This window comes from Neurospora crassa, linkage group II, assembly GCF_000182925.2.
Source record: "Neurospora crassa OR74A linkage group II, whole genome shotgun sequence".
Classification (NCBI taxonomy): domain Eukaryota; kingdom Fungi; phylum Ascomycota; class Sordariomycetes; order Sordariales; family Sordariaceae; genus Neurospora; species Neurospora crassa.
Window position 1 is genome coordinate 3,457,001 of NC_026502.1, and position 16,087 is coordinate 3,473,087.

Consider the following 16,087-nt stretch of genomic DNA (forward strand, 5'->3'; position numbering starts at 1 on the left):
AAACTTACCTCTAAGAAAACATAATCTAGACTACCTAGGTTTTAGATTAACAACGAACGCTACTACTCTGTCAAAGTATGTATGACTATACCAACTACCTACCTAGGTACCTATGCATACCTCTAGTATAGAATTGTTTTTTTTTTTTTTTTTTTTCAAGACTTCTCTTCTCTTCTCTTCTCTTCCTTACCTACCTACCTATCTTCCTTTTCTACATCGTTCAGACGTTCTGACTTTCCGTACCTTCCAACTCTTTCCCCCCCCCTATATATAGCTTCCATATGTACCTACCTACCTACCTAGGTAAGGTAGCTTCCATACTCATTGACTTCCTCACCGACTGACTGACTGACTGACTGACAGTTCCACAATAACTCCACGCTGTCTTATTGGATGATTAGGTAGAAGGATATATAATAGAACACCGGGTACAGTTCCGTTTGATGCCCACAAGTAAACAGCGAACTCTGCTGATAATCTCTACCCTCTCTTGCGGATCTCATTGCTCTTACAGATACTAAAAAACTGTTTTTTTTTTCTTTTCATCACCAAGTTTAAAGAGCCCACAGACTCTTAGAGTACTTAAGATACCTTGATTTTCTGTTTACCTCCAAGGTACCTAGAGGTAGGTATGAACTCCTCAAACAGTTCCCGGTACCTATGTCTACCTACCTAGGTACCAGACTCTTTTGAGAGCTGAACGTACGTGGAAGAGCTACTATGTAGTCTATACTTCGAAACTGGGCAATTGCGTATGACATGTACCGACTTGACGGGGTTGAGGGAATAACCGTAGTCAGACATCGCATCGCACTTGACACGAAATGGATAAGATAGCTATGTTGTTAGGATGCCCATTGTAACTGTAAATTATGCTGTTTTTCTCCTTATGCTCTGTTCTCTCATGCTTCTTCATTGCTACCTCATGCTTTCTCATCTTCTCCCATCCCACCCTTTCGTTCCCCCCTTTTTGTGCCCTGTCTCTCTCTCTGTCCCTCTGTCGTCTATGTATAATGCCTCACTTCCCTTCCCTTCTTCCCTTCTTGCCTTCTTGTCCCCCTCCCTGATTTTCATTCCCTCCAAAATGAACCGCCATAAGAGGTAGTCAACTTCCTAATTGAACAGGACATGGCAAGGTACTAAACAAACAACAGTAGGTATGGAATGCACCAACACAACCTGAGGACGACAACTATCTAAAGGTAGAGGTATCCATCCATGTCCCAACATGTAAAGAAGCAACGCAAAGCAAAGCTACTGTGATGGTTCTTTTGATCGTCTATCCCTTCTCTCGTAGAAGATGACAAGACAACAAGGCTGATTGTCCAATAACACCGAATTCAACTCTTAGACACCACACCGTATTCCATACCGCGTATCACACACCACATACCGCGATCCTCGATCAAGCAGCTTGCACCTGCCTCTTGAGATCCGCCCACTTCCTAGTAAGCGTTTCATGAGCCGAGTTGATCTGCTCATAAAATGAGTTAGCATTCTTTTCATTGTCCCGATTATTCTGTCCCTGACAAGAAATATAAGAACTTACCTCAGCGTACTGCAACTTGGTCTGCACCAACTGCTCCTCCAAATCCGCCAGCTCTTTCTCCAGCTTCTGATTCTCCTGATGCACCTTCTCGTTCCTCTTCATCAAATCGTCCCGCTCCAGATTCCATTTGTTCTCCATCTCCGTTGACTGATGCTCAATCACCACCCTCAGCTCCTTCACCTGGCCCCTGAGAGATTCATTCTCATCCCTGAGCTCCTCGTTCTCCACCTTTGTCCTCACCAGCTCCGTCGCAAGCGAGGCCTGCTCACGATCCACGGCCTCGATGCGCTCTTCGAGTCGGCGTACTATGACCGTATAATTGGTGTTGGCCTGCTTCAGACCTTCGAGTTCCTGCTCCCGCTCCTTCTCGGCCTTGGTCTTTTCCTCCCACTCTTTGCCGTACTCCTTGAGCAGCTCGGCCGTGATGTTGACGTCGCACGCGTCGCGGACGAGCTGGTCGGCACGGTAGACCTCCTTGTCGATGCTAGCGGAACTGGAGCCGAAGAAGCCGTTCTCGAGGATTGAGTTGGACGACGGGGTGGCGTCGATGTAGACGTCGAAGAGACGGTCCTTGAGGAAAGTGGTGAGCTGCGACATGTCGGACATGCCGAGGAGGGCGGTCGCGTTCTTTTGCATGAGCACAATGCCGAACTTGATGATGGCCGACAGACCCTCGGAGAAGATCAGGTCATAGATGCGCAGAACGAGCTGCAGGGGGAAGCGGTAGGCAAACAAGGTGAGGAACCACTGCGTGGCGTAGAGGTGAGGGGAGATGCCACGCCGATGGAGGTGGCAGTAGAGAGCGGGCTCGAGGTCCTCGAGTATGCGCTCAAACTGGTAGAGGCACTTGTGCAGACCGGGCATGTCCTGGATAAAGAGCTCGCGAAGGTGGTATTGGTTCATTAGTCGTACCAGCAGGCAGAAGGCCTCCTCCTCGGGCATGTTGAAGAGAAGAGGCATGACGAGGAAGTTCATGCCTTGGGCATAGCCGACGGCTTCGTCAAAGAGAGCATATGCCTTGCACACGCCAAAGAGGCCCTCCTGAAGCCCTTGGGCGGCGGCAAATTTGGAATAGCTCGTTCGAGCGCCCAGATCCCTTCTAATGACCTTTTCGAGCCTCGACAACATTTCCTTATCTTCCTTTTCCTTCTTCTTGCGCTCCGCCGCGGCAAGAGCCTGGGCCTTGGCGAGGGCTTCCGCGTCTTTCTCTGTCGGAGAAGGAGCGCCGGTTCCGTTGGGCCCAGATTTTTCTGAGTGAACTGACGAGGCAGAAGAGGGCGTATCCTTGCCGCTCGGCTTGCCGCCGTTACTCAGTGATATTGAGGCATTGCTCTGCCTGTCAGTTTTCCTCTCCTTGTCTGTGCCCCTCGCAACCAAGTCTCGGTAAACCGTTTCCAGTTCCTCATTCTTGCTTTGTGCCAGAACTTGCCAGATGACTCCACGAATGGCGCTGGGGATACCCTTCGCGATGGCCTCCTTCAACTGCTCAGGGCTTGTCCGAGCAACAGCTGCGGGACCTTCGTACACAACCGTCTGCCACAGATCCCAGTCCACAGGAGTATCGGAGCCCGCTGGGCCAGCAGTGACCCCGGATGCGGTACCGGGTGCGAGAGCCGGGTTGGGAGTTGGTGGAAGCGGCGACGGAGGGGGTTGGACTGCTTCCTTCTCCTCCGGGGTAGAGCTCTTCTCGTCATCGTCTCCCGTGGGCGCGCTGCCCTCCTCTCTTAGGCGCAATTGCTTGAAGCGATCCTTGAGAGTGTTCTTATTGCCCTCCTCGTCAACCTTGCCTAACGTCCCATCGGGGTTGCTGGAGAGAGTAGCAACAGAGCTGGCGGTATTCCGTCTTGGAGCCGTTGCGGCGGCTGGCGGTGGGGGTGGGTTGGCTTGCTCCTTTGATGAACTCCTGGACAGCCAGGAAAAGGGGCTGGTTAGTTTTCTGGTGACGGGAGGCGGTGGTGCCGGAGTAAGGGCTGCGGGCGCAGGCGCAGGAGGAGCGGCGGCGGCAGCGGCGGCAGCGGCCGCGGGTGGGCTTTTTACAGCTTCGTCGGTAGCGGAAGGTGACCACGGCATGGCGGGCAGGGCACTAGCTATACTGCTTATTGACAGCTTCTTGGTTGACGAAGGCGCCGTATCAAGGGATTTTTCTGGGTTCCCTTGTCAGTACAGTCTGGTGGGTTTTGCTTGGCTGTGCGTGCAGCTTCCAACGTACCTGTTTTGTCTCCAATTGTAGAATTATCGTTTAGGCTTACATCGTCCAGCGATGCAGCCGAGAAAGCGGACGCCTCTGAAACCTTGGAAGCATGCGAGATGCGGTGTAGCGACTTGCTTTCCTGCTCCTGTGCCGGGGTCTCGAAGACGTCTTCCTGCTCCTCTTCCTTGATCTCTGCTGTCTTGGGAACTTGGGGTGTCTCTGTGGTGTGGGAGCGGGCGTCGTGGTCGGCGTCGGCGGCGGCAGAATCGTCCATTGATGGGGAGCGCGGGCGGTGAAACGAGGAAGAGCGTTTTGTTAGGGACCTTACGGAACCTGTGTCGATGGCATCTTCAAACGTATCCTGCATGATGGGCAATAATCATGATTGTGGTCGCTGGTCAGCACTCGCTCGTATAGTACAGTACTCTTGTTGCTTTGGGTTGCACTGCCTTGTACCTCCCTAGGGGCAGGTAACATGGTAACTTGAGGAAGGAAAGGGAGACTTACGGTGTCCTTGTCGTCTGGGTCGGACAGGTTGGTGGGAGCGAGAGAGGCTGGTCGCTGGTGGTCGGGCTGGGAGTCCTTGTCCTTTGTCTCTGTTACGGGAGAGGAAGCAGCGTCCTCTTTCTCGTGCTCGTGGGTGACCTCCTGAACCGTCTCCGTGGGCATCTCTTTGGTAGCGACCGCCTCGTGGGGGGCAGCAGCCCCTTCCTGTACTTCGGATGCCGACATTTCGGTTGTTTCTTGGGAGGTGGAAACCCAAGGAATAGGCACAGGCTGCTCCGGCTCTGGACAATATACGAGGCGGCGACACAAGGACAGGCGAGAGCGGGCGACAAGTAAGGTGGTGGTGGTGGGTGCAGTGAGTGGTGTGTGGTACTAGAGGTAGGTAGGTAGGTAGGTAGGTAGGTAGGTAGGCAAGGTAGTGGTTGTTGTTTACGCGGCGGAGCGACTGGCCATTGATAAACGGAAATACAAGCAAGCAAGTGCGTGGAAGTGCTGGCTGGCTGGCTGGCTGGCTGGCTGCTGGATGTTCAATTGGCGGAGAGGGACGGAGGGAGAGAGAGACAAGACACACACCCCTCACTCACACAGCTGCTCGACTACTCCAGTCGCTTTCCACTGGTCGACAATGGGTGATCAATGACGGGGGCAAGTGCTGCAAACAGGGCCGCTTAAAGACAAGACAAGACAAGACAGGAATCACTGGCAGTACTACCTGTTGTTGAGAGTCTGAGTGGTAGGTGCCTAGGTGGTCTGGAGGAACGGGCAGGTCGACTCGCTGCCGCTGCTGCTGCTGCTGCTGCTGCTGTTGTCGTGATACGAATTGTGTGTGTGTGTGTGTCTGTCTGTGATGTGGGAGGGGAGGAGTCTGGGTGCAGAATGATTGATGCTTGTAAGTGCAAAATGTCCATGGTCGGTCAGTGTGTCGTCCCCTGAGAGATTTCGGGGTACACAGTACGCCAAGCCTGCACTAACTGAGGCTCTAAAATGGGCCGATGTCAAGTCGCGGGTACCTAGCAGACTAATCACTCCACCACAATCCACGCACTTTGTTTACCGTACTTTTGTCATTGTTCACCGCACTTGCTCGTGTGCTCAGGGCCACCACGAACTATTACATACGGGATCAGACGGGTACCTACTATCAACATGACAGACAGGGCATACATTACCTAGGTATCTCACTCTACACTAGTATATGGTAGACAGCAGCTGTCAGTGTTGCAGCCCTTGAGGTTCCTGCGTTACACTCACCCGCCGTACAGTAATATACATACGTATCTCTATGTACAGCATAACAAGGAACTCCCACGGCATTGAGATGCAATTAAACCTCCTTCTTTTGTGCTTATTCTCTCCACACACAAAAAGTCGATATTCAGGTCAAAGCAACTGAAGCCACCCGATCAAATGTGAGGCCGCAAACACGTTCACTCCATAAACATTCGCCGGCCATGATTCGATGCACATCCTTCATCGGCTGGTTGGCGGCGTCTATAAAGTGCAAGAGATGGCGCGTCCACAGCGGGACAAAAAGTCTAGAATAGAATGGGGAACATGGGGGGGTTTCCCCAATGGTATGCGCAGCGGTTTTTCTGAAACGGATGAGGGGCATGGATCTGCCGAAATGCGCCAATCATCGGCAAAAATGCATTGGAATGTCTTGAGCTTTTCGCCGTTTTCTTCCACCCTCCTTTCCACTTACATACAATGTTGCAACACCTCCTTCACCACCTTCTCCAGAGTCCAGACACACGGCATAGGTACATGGTTCATCTGATAAACTTCAAATACCAGCCATGTCTGCTTGATCGACAGCGGAAACCCCATCGACCCAACCCAGAGCATTGGAATCCCCACGATACCCGTTTGCCTCAATAAATTCCCAAAACATCATGTCAAAGACGGCATTGCCCATTTCGCCAAAACTCGGCCACGAACAAGGTTCGGGATCCGCCTAAGCCCTCGCTCGCCTTGCCCTCTCCTTTTTGTCGAAAATAGCCAAGAACCGAGATGCCGTTGTGCCAGCCCTGTGCGGTCAGCCACCTTCTAGAAGAACCAAGCGAATCTAGAAATCGTCTGTTCCGTTGTTATCCGTGTTCCCCTGTCCCCTTGCCCGAAATATTGGCGGATGGTGGGTGGTTAGATTCTTGGCGGCTGACGCCCCCTTTTCCGCAAGGTGCTGAGAGACTGGGATCCGACATGTAAACATTCGGAACACGGCTCAATACATTGACCAGACAGACACTCTTCGATATTCAGTTGTACACTCAACTGACAAGTCACACAAAGCTTCACGCACATAGTGCTGACGGTGGAAGTCATTCCATCAGCGTTTTTGTTTCTCTATTTTCTTCTCTCTGCGCTGTGCTGCTGCAGAGATACTGAAACGGCAGAGTCGAGGTATTTGCGATTCCTGGTGTCCAACCTCTTTTCACATGCATAGCTTGAAGTCAGGCACTAAACACCACGGAATGAGAAGAAAGTATGGGAATCACTTGATAGTTTTGAGTCATGTTCAGCTACGTCAAAGAAACATCCATATATTCGCCAAAAACACACCATTTCACTTCATGTATTCCAAGTCATTCAGCTCTCTTCGCTTCCACGATCACGAGGTCAATGGCGGCCATTCACAATACTCACAGCCTAAACTGCAAAGGCCGAGCGGCGAGTGTCCCAGTTGTGTCCATGATACAAGTGCCAAGTTTGTGAGACAGATAAGCATCTCACCCCCTTCCTTCATTTCCTTTCATCCTCTCCTTAAAAGTGGTAATCATTGAGAATCTGGTTGGCTATAAGGAAGGAGGTGAGAACCTTGACGGCACTTCGATGAAGCTCTCGATGAGGATATTACTCCGATTTGACCCAAAACCTTGATGTCACTTCTGTTGGCACTAGAGGCTCTGTTTACCCCTTGAAACTGCTGTTGGAACTTGAAGATATCGTGAGATTGGAGGATGCCAATATCGCAGCAAATCACCCGAGGCGCTTTGTGCTACACCAACGAAATGAACGCACGAACGCAGACTGCAAGGTTCTTGACAACCGATTCTGCCACAAACCTTTCCCATCACCAAATCTTAACCTGAACCTGGACCTGAACCTGAACCTGAACCTGAACCTGGACAACAATTTGTACCCCAATCATCCACCTCTTGACCAGAATAGCCGTTCTCCTACCGTCATCGCACCCAGAGTACCCACGACTTCCTCAATTGCAGCCCACCCGGTTGAATACTTGTCCAACAGCTATCACTCCGTGATTCCACATTCATCCCGGCCACCAACGGCCAGCAACCGACTGAAATCCCACGTGGCTTCAACTTCCAAAATTACGCCATGAACAGCATTGGCCAGGGTGCTCCGGAGTTGTTCTGGGAGCGGCCCTAGGAGAGACGGACGCATGAACTGCCGATCGGATATCCCCACATCTGGTTGATGGCCATCTCGGCACCGTGGCAATGGACAGACTGGACAAAACCGCACCCCTTGCCGGGACGGATCCTGAGGTTGGGACATAATTCTCCTGCCGTTGTTCCCACCTGAAACCCAACAACCACCATCACCAGTTGTTGAAGATGCTTCAGCGAGGAACACTGCCTCACGTGCCCAACTCAGCAAGATCAAGCAAGAGGGGAGACCACTAACAATGGCACTGCCAACCGAGTGCGGGAAAATGGCCATGATGCCATCTGGTTTCCAGGCGCTCAAGAACCCGAGCTCTCCATCGCTGAGCTTGACTCGATCCGTCGTCTTGAGCCACTCAAACCAGTCAACAGCTCGTTATGAGGCAAGTTTGCTCACTTGTCCTTTAACTGACGCCGCGCGCCAGCCTTTTGATGATGGAACCGGAAAGAATCCCACCAGCCTCAACATGTCTGCTCGGCGATACACCATTGACGAGCTGAAGGGGCTCCACCAGCCGAATATGCCAGCGCTTGCAGGCCCATTACCGCTCGCGCCGTGGATTCTTGTGGCTCAACGCCCATCGCACCCACCCAAGCGGCCCAACCATCGTCTCACGATATGTCCGAAAGTTGACCCTAAAACTGACTCTTTCGAGACATTCGACAACTTCGACTTCGAGATGGATGCGGGTTTGTCCAGTTTGTCCATCGCCATACTGCCGAGATGGCCACCACGGCCAATTCACGAATGTCACGTCACCAAGTTTGCTTTGTTAAGCCTAAGGCTATTCATTCAGCCGGTTCCAGCAAGAGAACCTCCGATTCTAAGCCGGGGCCCGCAATTTATCTTTTCGGAGAGAGTTTCTACCTTTAGCACGTGCGAAATGAAGAGGGATTGCGAATTAGACGTGTAAAGTAAACGACAAACGCCGCGAGACTTATTCAAGATGATTTAGGGGCAGGACGCACTGTTGGATGAATGAAGTTCACAATTAGGGTTCAATGCTGGGCGGAAACAATCATGGTTATTTCAAAACCAAACAAGGTGCTTGCCCCTGATCTGATCTGAACTTTTCTAGTGTCACCCAAACTTTCATTCCCCGCACAGCAAACCTATTCAAGTCCAGCAAACCAGCATACCAGAAGATATCATCTGTACTCCAACGAAAGCCAGCGAAGGGCACGGATACCCCTTACTTTCAGTTTAATTCCCGACTCTTTTTAGTTTCAAACTCCTTCCAGATATCACATCCTCCTCCACCCGAATTCGAAATCCCAATTCCCTTCCTAAATTCCTTCTCTTTCACCCATCTCTCCTCCCCCCAAAAACCTAATCATCAAACTCATCAATTTCCTTCACCAACTCCCTTACCACAACAGACACCTCCTCCAACCTAATCTCCTCCACTTCCCCTTGCACATCCCAACTTCCCTCTCCAAAACTCAAATCCCACGTTCTCTCACCAACCGGCGCCCTCAACTGCCACGCCTCCGCCTCCCTCTCCACCACCCCCGCACTCCTCAAGTCCTCCACCAAGTCCAACACATTCACCATCTCCAGGATCTCCCACGAAAACGGCGGGACCGAACCCGCGTTGAAAGCGGGGAAAGCGGCGTGGTGGTAGCCGGAGTTGAAGACAGGAGGGGATTGCTGCTGCTGCTGCTGCTGCTGCTGAAAACCGACTTGAGCCCGCTCAAAGAGGTGAGAGGGGATAAGTCGTGAAGAGCAAGAGAAGTAGTTGTAGGGAGCCGGAAGGGGGAGCTGCTGCTCCGAGGCTGTCGGACGGCGGGGAGGGAAAGGGTTTGGGCCTGCGTCGTTGTGGTGGAGGAAAGCAGGAGTGTAGTGGGAACCGAACCCGGAAGTGGAAGCAGAACTAAAACCAGTGCTATCACCATCTGGACACTGCTGAGGCACCAACCCCCACACGCCGCCTACGTTCCCCCAAGGCGAAGGCGAAGAAGGGAAGTGGATCACCGTGTTGTAGTCGGCGAAGTGGACGCGGCGCTGGGGGTGAAGAGGCTGTGAAGGTTGGTGATGGTAACCCTGGACGTAGGCGTGGGCGTGGGCGTGGGCGTGAGGAGGGCCGGAAGGCGGTTGATCATAGCCGCAACCGTAGCCGTGGGGGTAGGAAGCAGACGGCGCAGGCGGGAAAGTAAGCGGTCCACGGGTGGTGCCCACAGAAAAAAGGGGGAGAGGAACCAGACCAAGGCCAGCAGGAGGGTAAGGGGTGCCAGCAGGAGGATGACCAGTGGCAGGGACAGAATGGTTAGCCTGCAGGAGCAGATGCTTTTCCTCCGCCGAGTAAATCGACGGAATCGCGTCGTTGTAGTACTGCTCAGGAGCGTCGGGAAGAAGCTGGGGCTGGGGATGGCTGTCGCCACCAGTCTCATCAGGGCCGGCAAAAGTTGCACCATCACCATCACTGCTGATGGTGCCTTTGATCCTCTCGCTCTTCTCGCTTGTGGTGTTGTTGCCAGTGGTAGTGGTGATGGTGCTGGCGACAGCTGTGGCCGATGCAGACTGAAGAATAGGGCTGGCAGCATAGATGTCCTCCTGGCTGCGGCCGTGATCATCTTGAACAACAACGTGGTGAGAGTTGCTAGCATCCAAGTTGCTGGTCTCCTCCAACTAGGAGGGAGAGCCAGCAGAATTGGACGCCTTAAATTGTTGTTGCTGCTGCTGCTTGAATGACTTGGACAGCTTGGCTTTGGTGTGGGCGTGGGATGGGGTATGACCAAGAGGCGGGAAGTTCTCCTCAAAGTCTGGACGGGTTGGATCGAATAAAGACGGGGGCGGCAGCTTTTTCTTCTCCTCGGTAGCAGTGGCAGCCTGGGGTTCGCAAGGGGGTAAGAAGGCGTGTGAAGGAAAAGACCAAGAGCCGAACGACACGCTGGGAAGGCGGCGAAGTGCGAACTCTGGCTGGTGATGATTCCGCTGGTGACCTTGGCGAGATGGCCTCAAGTGCCGGGGCGCACGAGGGTGGTCACGGCGGTGATCCGTCCAAGAGTTGACGCGGCCGGGGTCCAAAGACGACGACGACTGCTCAGCTGCTGACGACTGGTGCTGCTGTTGCTGCACCAAAGAGGGGGTTTCTGAGGACATCGAAGACTGCTTGACTGCTGATGACTGGTGCTGCTGGGGGACGACAGCGGCGGGGGCAAGAAATAAAGGCGGAACGAACTCCTCGGCAGTAGCAGAGAGTGAATCCTTTCCACTACCTTGACCGGTTGGCACGAACTTGGGAGCGTTGGGAGCCAGGGACCGCGGCACAAACGGTATGGCTGTTGCGGAGAAAAAGGAAGAGGAGAGGGTAATGGGTGCAGCTTCAACCGCCGTAGCGGGAGCGATGATGGCATCAACCACCATCGTGGAAGTGCGAGGTTCAGCCGCCGCCGCGGAGAGACCTGTGTGATGGTGAGCTGGTTCTGCCACCGAAGAGGCGAGACTGCTGCGATAAACAAGATCAGGAGCCGAAACCACCTGTCTGCTGCTGCTTCTGAAATCAAACTGGGCCTCACCGACCATCAGCTCGAGCTCATGGTGAGTCCTGCCGGTAGGAGAGGTGATGAGCCCCTCGATCCCGGACTCAGCCAGCTCTCGCTTCTGGCCGGCATACAAAGCAAGTTCGGCCTTCCTTAGGCGCGCGAACTGCTGATGTGGCTCCAGCTTCTCCGACCAAAGGCGGCGCACGTAGCCTTCGTCCATGTACATATGCTGATTGTGGCTCTGGTGTCCAACATCACCGTTCCTGATGTGCCCTTGCCAGCGAGGCAAAGGCCAGGCACGGCTGGGCGAACCCCAGACCACAGACACAGGCGGCATGGCGGACTCGGGCGCACGCAGCTTGCTACCTTTGCTTCCTTCCTGCTTCCACTTCTGCTTCTTCATCTTCTTGTTCCTCTTGTCGGCATGAACGTCGCCAGAACCAGCAGCGACAACGTAATCACGCGCGCTCAGGCTGGGTTGCCCCAGGGAAACCTGACGGACGCGGCGGTTGGCTTCGTACATGTACTCGGCCGCGCTTGGAAACGGGATGTTCTCGGGCCCAGGCGAGGATGCGTTATCCGAATCCGGACACTTGACGGTCCAGAATCCGGTGAATGGATTCGGCTTGGCCAGGACAACCGAGAGGAAGTCCTCTGTCAAGTCCGTCTTGCCCTTCAGCAGGGGAGCTAGACGAGGCGCGGGAGGGCAGGGAGATGAAGGAGGCGTGAGTCCTCTACGAATAGAGAAATCACGGTTGGCGGCAGAAGTGGTGTCGGAGGGGGTGTCGGAGGTGATGATGGTGTCGAAGGTACCGGCAGCCGCGGCGAAAGCTTCAGAAGAAGAAAAAGCAGAAGGAAGAGTGTCAATGCTAGTGTTGACCCTATTGCTGGGGTTGCCTCTGGGAGACCCCTCGTTACCCCCAGACGAACGGTCGTCTCCGGAGGTGGAAGAAGAAAATGGCGGCTCGGTTCCAGCCGCCGCCGCCGCCGCCGCCGCCGCCGCCTCCTCCTCCGAAGAAGCAGCAGCAGCAGACACAGCCTTCCCCTTGGCCTTACCACCCTCACTCTTCACACTCCCTTCGACATTGTCATTGTCATTGTAATTGTCATTGTCATTGTTATGGTATCCATGCTCTACCGAAGGCAGCAGCAGCAGCTTGGAGGCACCACCACCACCGCCATGGTAAAGCGGGACCCAGCACGATGCAAAACCCCCAGAGACCCCAACAACAGGCAACAGAGCCCAGAGAGACGACGACGAACCCTCGGACGACTTCAACTTCGACTTTGACTTTGCCTTGGCATCTTTCGACAGCCTCGCCTCCAGCTTGGCCCGCATCTTCTCCAACTCGCGCGCCTTGACGCTCGCCAGGTGCGCCAGGTACGCCGCTCCGTCCTGGGGGAAGAAGGGCGACCTGAGCACACCAATGTACGAGGCCGCGGCTCGCACGTGCACGTACTTCAACCGCGCCTGCTCCGGGGCGCTCATCCACCTGGCTTTACCCCCACTACCACCAACAACACGGTTGCCCGTGCTGACGGCAGCGGAGGAGGAAGAAGAGGGGACGGGCGCGGAGACTGGAGAGGGAGAGGCGGAGGAAGACGCTGACGCCGAGGAGGAGGAGGAAACAGGGGACACGGGGCCGTCGTCACCGCCGCGGGCGCGGGCGCGGACGCAGGCTCTGGCGTCGGTGATGCCAGGGTCGTTTTCGTTGCCTTTGCCGTTGGAGGACACGACGACAGCCTTGGTGCGCTGGTTTCTCTCGGGAGCCATTTCTGTGGTTCTGTTCATGAATTATTAGCGAGTGTCTGGCCACAAAGGCGTGCGAGGGAATACTGAAAGGGTGCCAAACTAAGGCGAGACCTTGACGAGAAGAAATTGAACCTCCTGGACCGTTGCCATAGGGATGCGACAGACGAGGCGAGAGATGAAGTTCGAGATCTGATTTGGTGATGAGGGGCAGCAAGAGACAGGAATCCTTACGAGAATCTTGGGGTGGGAGGAGAGACGGGATAAAAAACGGCCGGCAGGCTCTCCTTGCTATGCGTGGTACTGTTGTGAGTCAAGATGTCAGTGATTCCGCCCATTCACAACGAAGAACGTATAGGGAGCGGTGATGGTGCAGTGATGAGTAACCACGAGACAGGTAGGTACTTACAAGACTTTCGAGCCGGGAGAGAGAAACCAAAAAACCAGAAGGCAGGATCTTTGCTTTACGCGAGTTCTGCCAAAAACAACGTCAGCAGATGATCACAACAACTTGAGCAATAAGTTCCTTACCTGTATGGAGAGATCTCCCTTACGTCGTTCTCGAAGACAGTTAGTATGTTCAGTTGTCTCTCTAAAAGAAGAGGAGAGAGAGAAAGATAGGAAAAAAGAAAAGGGAGTTTACTTTCACACCTCAAGGCAGCAGAGCAGAGTGGGGCACACACACACACACACATACACACGACGAATACAAGCACACAATATAACGGGAGCATGGCAAGTCACGAATAAGAAGAGATTACAGAAACCGTCTGATCTTTTGAACCCTCTAAGCAGCCGTGCAGTCGCAAACAGAATCAGTTGACCTGACGACGGAACACCTTGATGGATAGGTATCTCCCGGGCGTCGTCAGAACCGTTAAGACACTCTTCTATAGGTCGAATAAGAAGGATAAGCAGGGGTTAGTATCGAGGATTTTTAGAAAGTCGTCTTGGCAGGAGATGTTTGCTATGGCTGCTATGGCAACAGGAGGATCTGGTTCTTGTCGTCTGAACTTTCTGGGACGATGGTGGAATAGTTCGAGGGGGAGGTTGCCCCTGCATGAAGGACTCCGTCTTGTGATTACCAGACAGGCACCCGGGGATGGCTGGTTCGATACCTCTACTGACAGACTAGAGAAGAATGAATTTGCCCTAAGCCGGCGTTCTTCTCTTGGAAAAGAAGAAGATCCTCAAGCTCCCAAGTTCTGCATCCTTCGGCCCAGCGACCGCGTGCCCGTCCTCCGTATATGGGCTAATCCTCGCGGATTGTGCCTGTCGGATGATACGTGTACTGCTGACAGCCCGAATCCTGTCGGGTTAAATTTGCTCTTCTTCGATGTGGACGCGCCATACCTAGTGTTGTTGGCCATCCGTCACTATCTCATAGCCTCTTTCACCACCAAAACTCTGTACGGGCGGTCTTCACCTGAGTCGCTGGGATTTCGGCCCGGACAAGCAGGGCCTTCTTCTGCCTCCACTCACCAAGCGAGACCTGATCTCCATTGAGGCTCCTAATGTCTTATCAGTGGGTCTGGGACACATACCTACATTCTGCTCACGGTCGCGCACAATCTTCTCGCGGCGGTGTTCGTGTCAGTTATGCAATGAGATCGGCCAGACAGACGAGTGGCCCGCGCTCTTGGGCAACATCACCGAAGCGTAGGTACGTCGTATGCTGGGCGGAGACTATCCTGGAAAGGAGGCTGAAGCTAGCCGGGCGAGCCAAATCCTCGGGTCACGGTACAAAGGCTATGGTTACATAGGTATGGGTACCTCTAGCGAGCATTTTTTTTTCCTCGCTCCGGCGAGGCAGGGATACCTATTTGGGTAGGTCGATTTGCTAATGACCTGATGTCAGCATCGGCTGTTGGTTTATAGTTGCAGCGGTAACGGGTTCTCTTCAACATGCTGCCGCGTGACCCTTTTGACTGCCTTCGGCCACAAAACCAGCACGGGGCGACCTTCAGCATTGTTTCTCGCTTCTCCTTAACCAAACCTCACCATTCCACAGTCAGTAACCGTTTGCGGTCCGCGTTCGCCATGAGCACCAAGAGCAAAACGTCGCTAGATGACGGCAACGACGACGTCGTCCATAAGACATTCTCGAGCACATGTAGGATGCCTACAGCAGCAAAATTTCTGGGATATCGCCCGTTTCCTCCAGTCATGAACCTCTACGGCAATTCCTCTAGGGGCGTCATTGGCGCACTAACTACATATAAGCTGTGCGGTGCGGATAAGAACGATTTCTTATACGTTGTCGAGGTACACCACGGCTTTACCCCTAGAGGACCGCTCAACTTCAGGCCGGGCTTCTACCTGCGGAACGGGACGGGAACCGAGGCCCCAATTCTGGCGGCCGCCGGCGACGAAGAGCGAGAACCCCTTTTGATGTCAACCTTTAGCGTGAAAAGTCTCATTATGGTGCCGCCACCGTTAGACGAAGACGACGTCGAGTTCAACTTGAACCCTCGTGACTTGGTCACCGAGATTATGTACGCTAAAACGACCAGCGACGGTAGCGTCTCGTTCCGCTTCTCGGTCGAGGTCGGCCCTAAGATGAAAATCCGGGAGCAATTCGAATGGAGGAAGGCCCGGAAGGGCGAAACCAACACCCAACAGAACACCCGGTACATTCTCACTCGCCTGCCATCCTCATCTTCCACCTCATTTTCCTCACCGTCTCCTTCTTCTTCTTCTTCTTCTTCTTCTTCTTCTTCTTCACCTTCATCATTATCTTCACCGGCACAAGAGGAGAGCGATATACTTGCTGATCTTACGTTTCGCAATGCGATTTCCGTAAATCACTTATTTACATTGGAGTTGAAGGGGGCTGCTTGTTCAGGAGTAATGGGTGATCGTTGGACTCTTATGGTTGTTACTACCGCGCTCAGACTTTACTGGCTACGCGTCTATGGCAAAACGAATAAGGCTATCGTGGGAATTGGACAGAAACTTCGGGGCAAATAGTTTGGTTGTTCGGCTTATCATGGGTGCGGGGGCGGGCATGTTGCAGACGGAAATTGCTGGAGGAGTGGGTGAGCATGAACTCAGAAGCAATGCATTATGACTTCCTGTCTTCTCTCCTGCACCGTTCCCAGTTTAATCATGTACAGTGATGGCTCCGTCGTTCCCGCCAAAGCCCGCAGCGTCCCTGCCGATTCTAAGCCAACCCCAGGGCACCGAGACATTCACCT

General features: G+C 53.6%; 4 protein-coding genes across 4 annotated transcripts; 2 read left to right on the forward strand and 2 right to left on the reverse strand.

Moving 5' to 3' along the window:
* Positions 1-837: 837 nt before the first annotated feature.
* NCU08499 (GTPase-activating protein GYP5) lies at positions 838-5,094 on the reverse strand. The gene is made up of 4 exons (XM_958335.3): positions 4,248-5,094; positions 3,759-4,101; positions 1,550-3,693; positions 838-1,474 (listed from the first exon to the last, which is right to left on the reverse strand). Exons 1-4 carry the CDS (start codon positions 4,470-4,472, stop codon positions 1,406-1,408), a joined length of 2,781 nt encoding a protein of 926 aa, XP_963428.2. The 5' UTR covers positions 4,473-5,094; the 3' UTR covers positions 838-1,405.
* A 2,629-nt stretch (positions 5,095-7,723) lies between these two features.
* Positions 7,724-8,674, forward strand: NCU08497 (hypothetical protein). The gene has a single exon (XM_011395314.1). It carries the CDS (start codon positions 7,897-7,899, stop codon positions 8,566-8,568), a length of 672 nt encoding a protein of 223 aa, XP_011393616.1. The 5' UTR covers positions 7,724-7,896; the 3' UTR covers positions 8,569-8,674.
* Positions 8,675-8,984: 310 nt separating this feature from the next.
* NCU08496 (hypothetical protein) lies at positions 8,985-12,914 on the reverse strand (the record flags this gene model as incomplete). The annotated part of the gene is made up of 2 exons (XM_958332.1): positions 8,985-10,254; positions 10,312-12,914. The coding sequence occupies 2 exons, from the start codon at positions 12,912-12,914 to the stop codon at positions 8,985-8,987; spliced, it is 3,873 nt and encodes a 1,290-aa protein (XP_963425.1).
* Positions 12,915-14,835: 1,921 nt separating this feature from the next.
* On the forward strand, positions 14,836-15,860 carry NCU08495 (hypothetical protein; the record flags this gene model as incomplete). Its single annotated transcript, XM_958331.3, has 1 exon — positions 14,836-15,860. Exon 1 carries the CDS (start codon positions 14,931-14,933, stop codon positions 15,858-15,860), a length of 930 nt encoding a protein of 309 aa, XP_963424.3. The 5' UTR covers positions 14,836-14,930.
* Positions 15,861-16,087: the final 227 nt, after the last annotated feature.

What these genes read in the sequence shown, in the direction of transcription:
- NCU08499 (XM_958335.3), bottom strand. Translation starts at nt 4,472, where the DNA reads ATGTCGGCATCCGAAGTACAGGAAGGGGCTGCTGCCCCCCACGAGGCG. An exon ending in ACCCAGACGACAAGGACACC is followed by an intron (nt 4,102 to 4,247) that starts GTAAGTCTCCCT and finishes CCCATCATGCAG; the next exon opens with GATACGTTTGAAGATGCCAT. An exon ending in TACAATTGGAGACAAAACAG is followed by an intron (nt 3,694 to 3,758) that starts GTACGTTGGAAG and finishes AAGGGAACCCAG; the next exon opens with AAAAATCCCTTGATACGGCG.
- NCU08497 (XM_011395314.1), top strand. Translation starts at nt 7,897, where the DNA reads ATGGCACTGCCAACCGAGTGCGGGAAAATGGCCATGATGCCATCTGGT.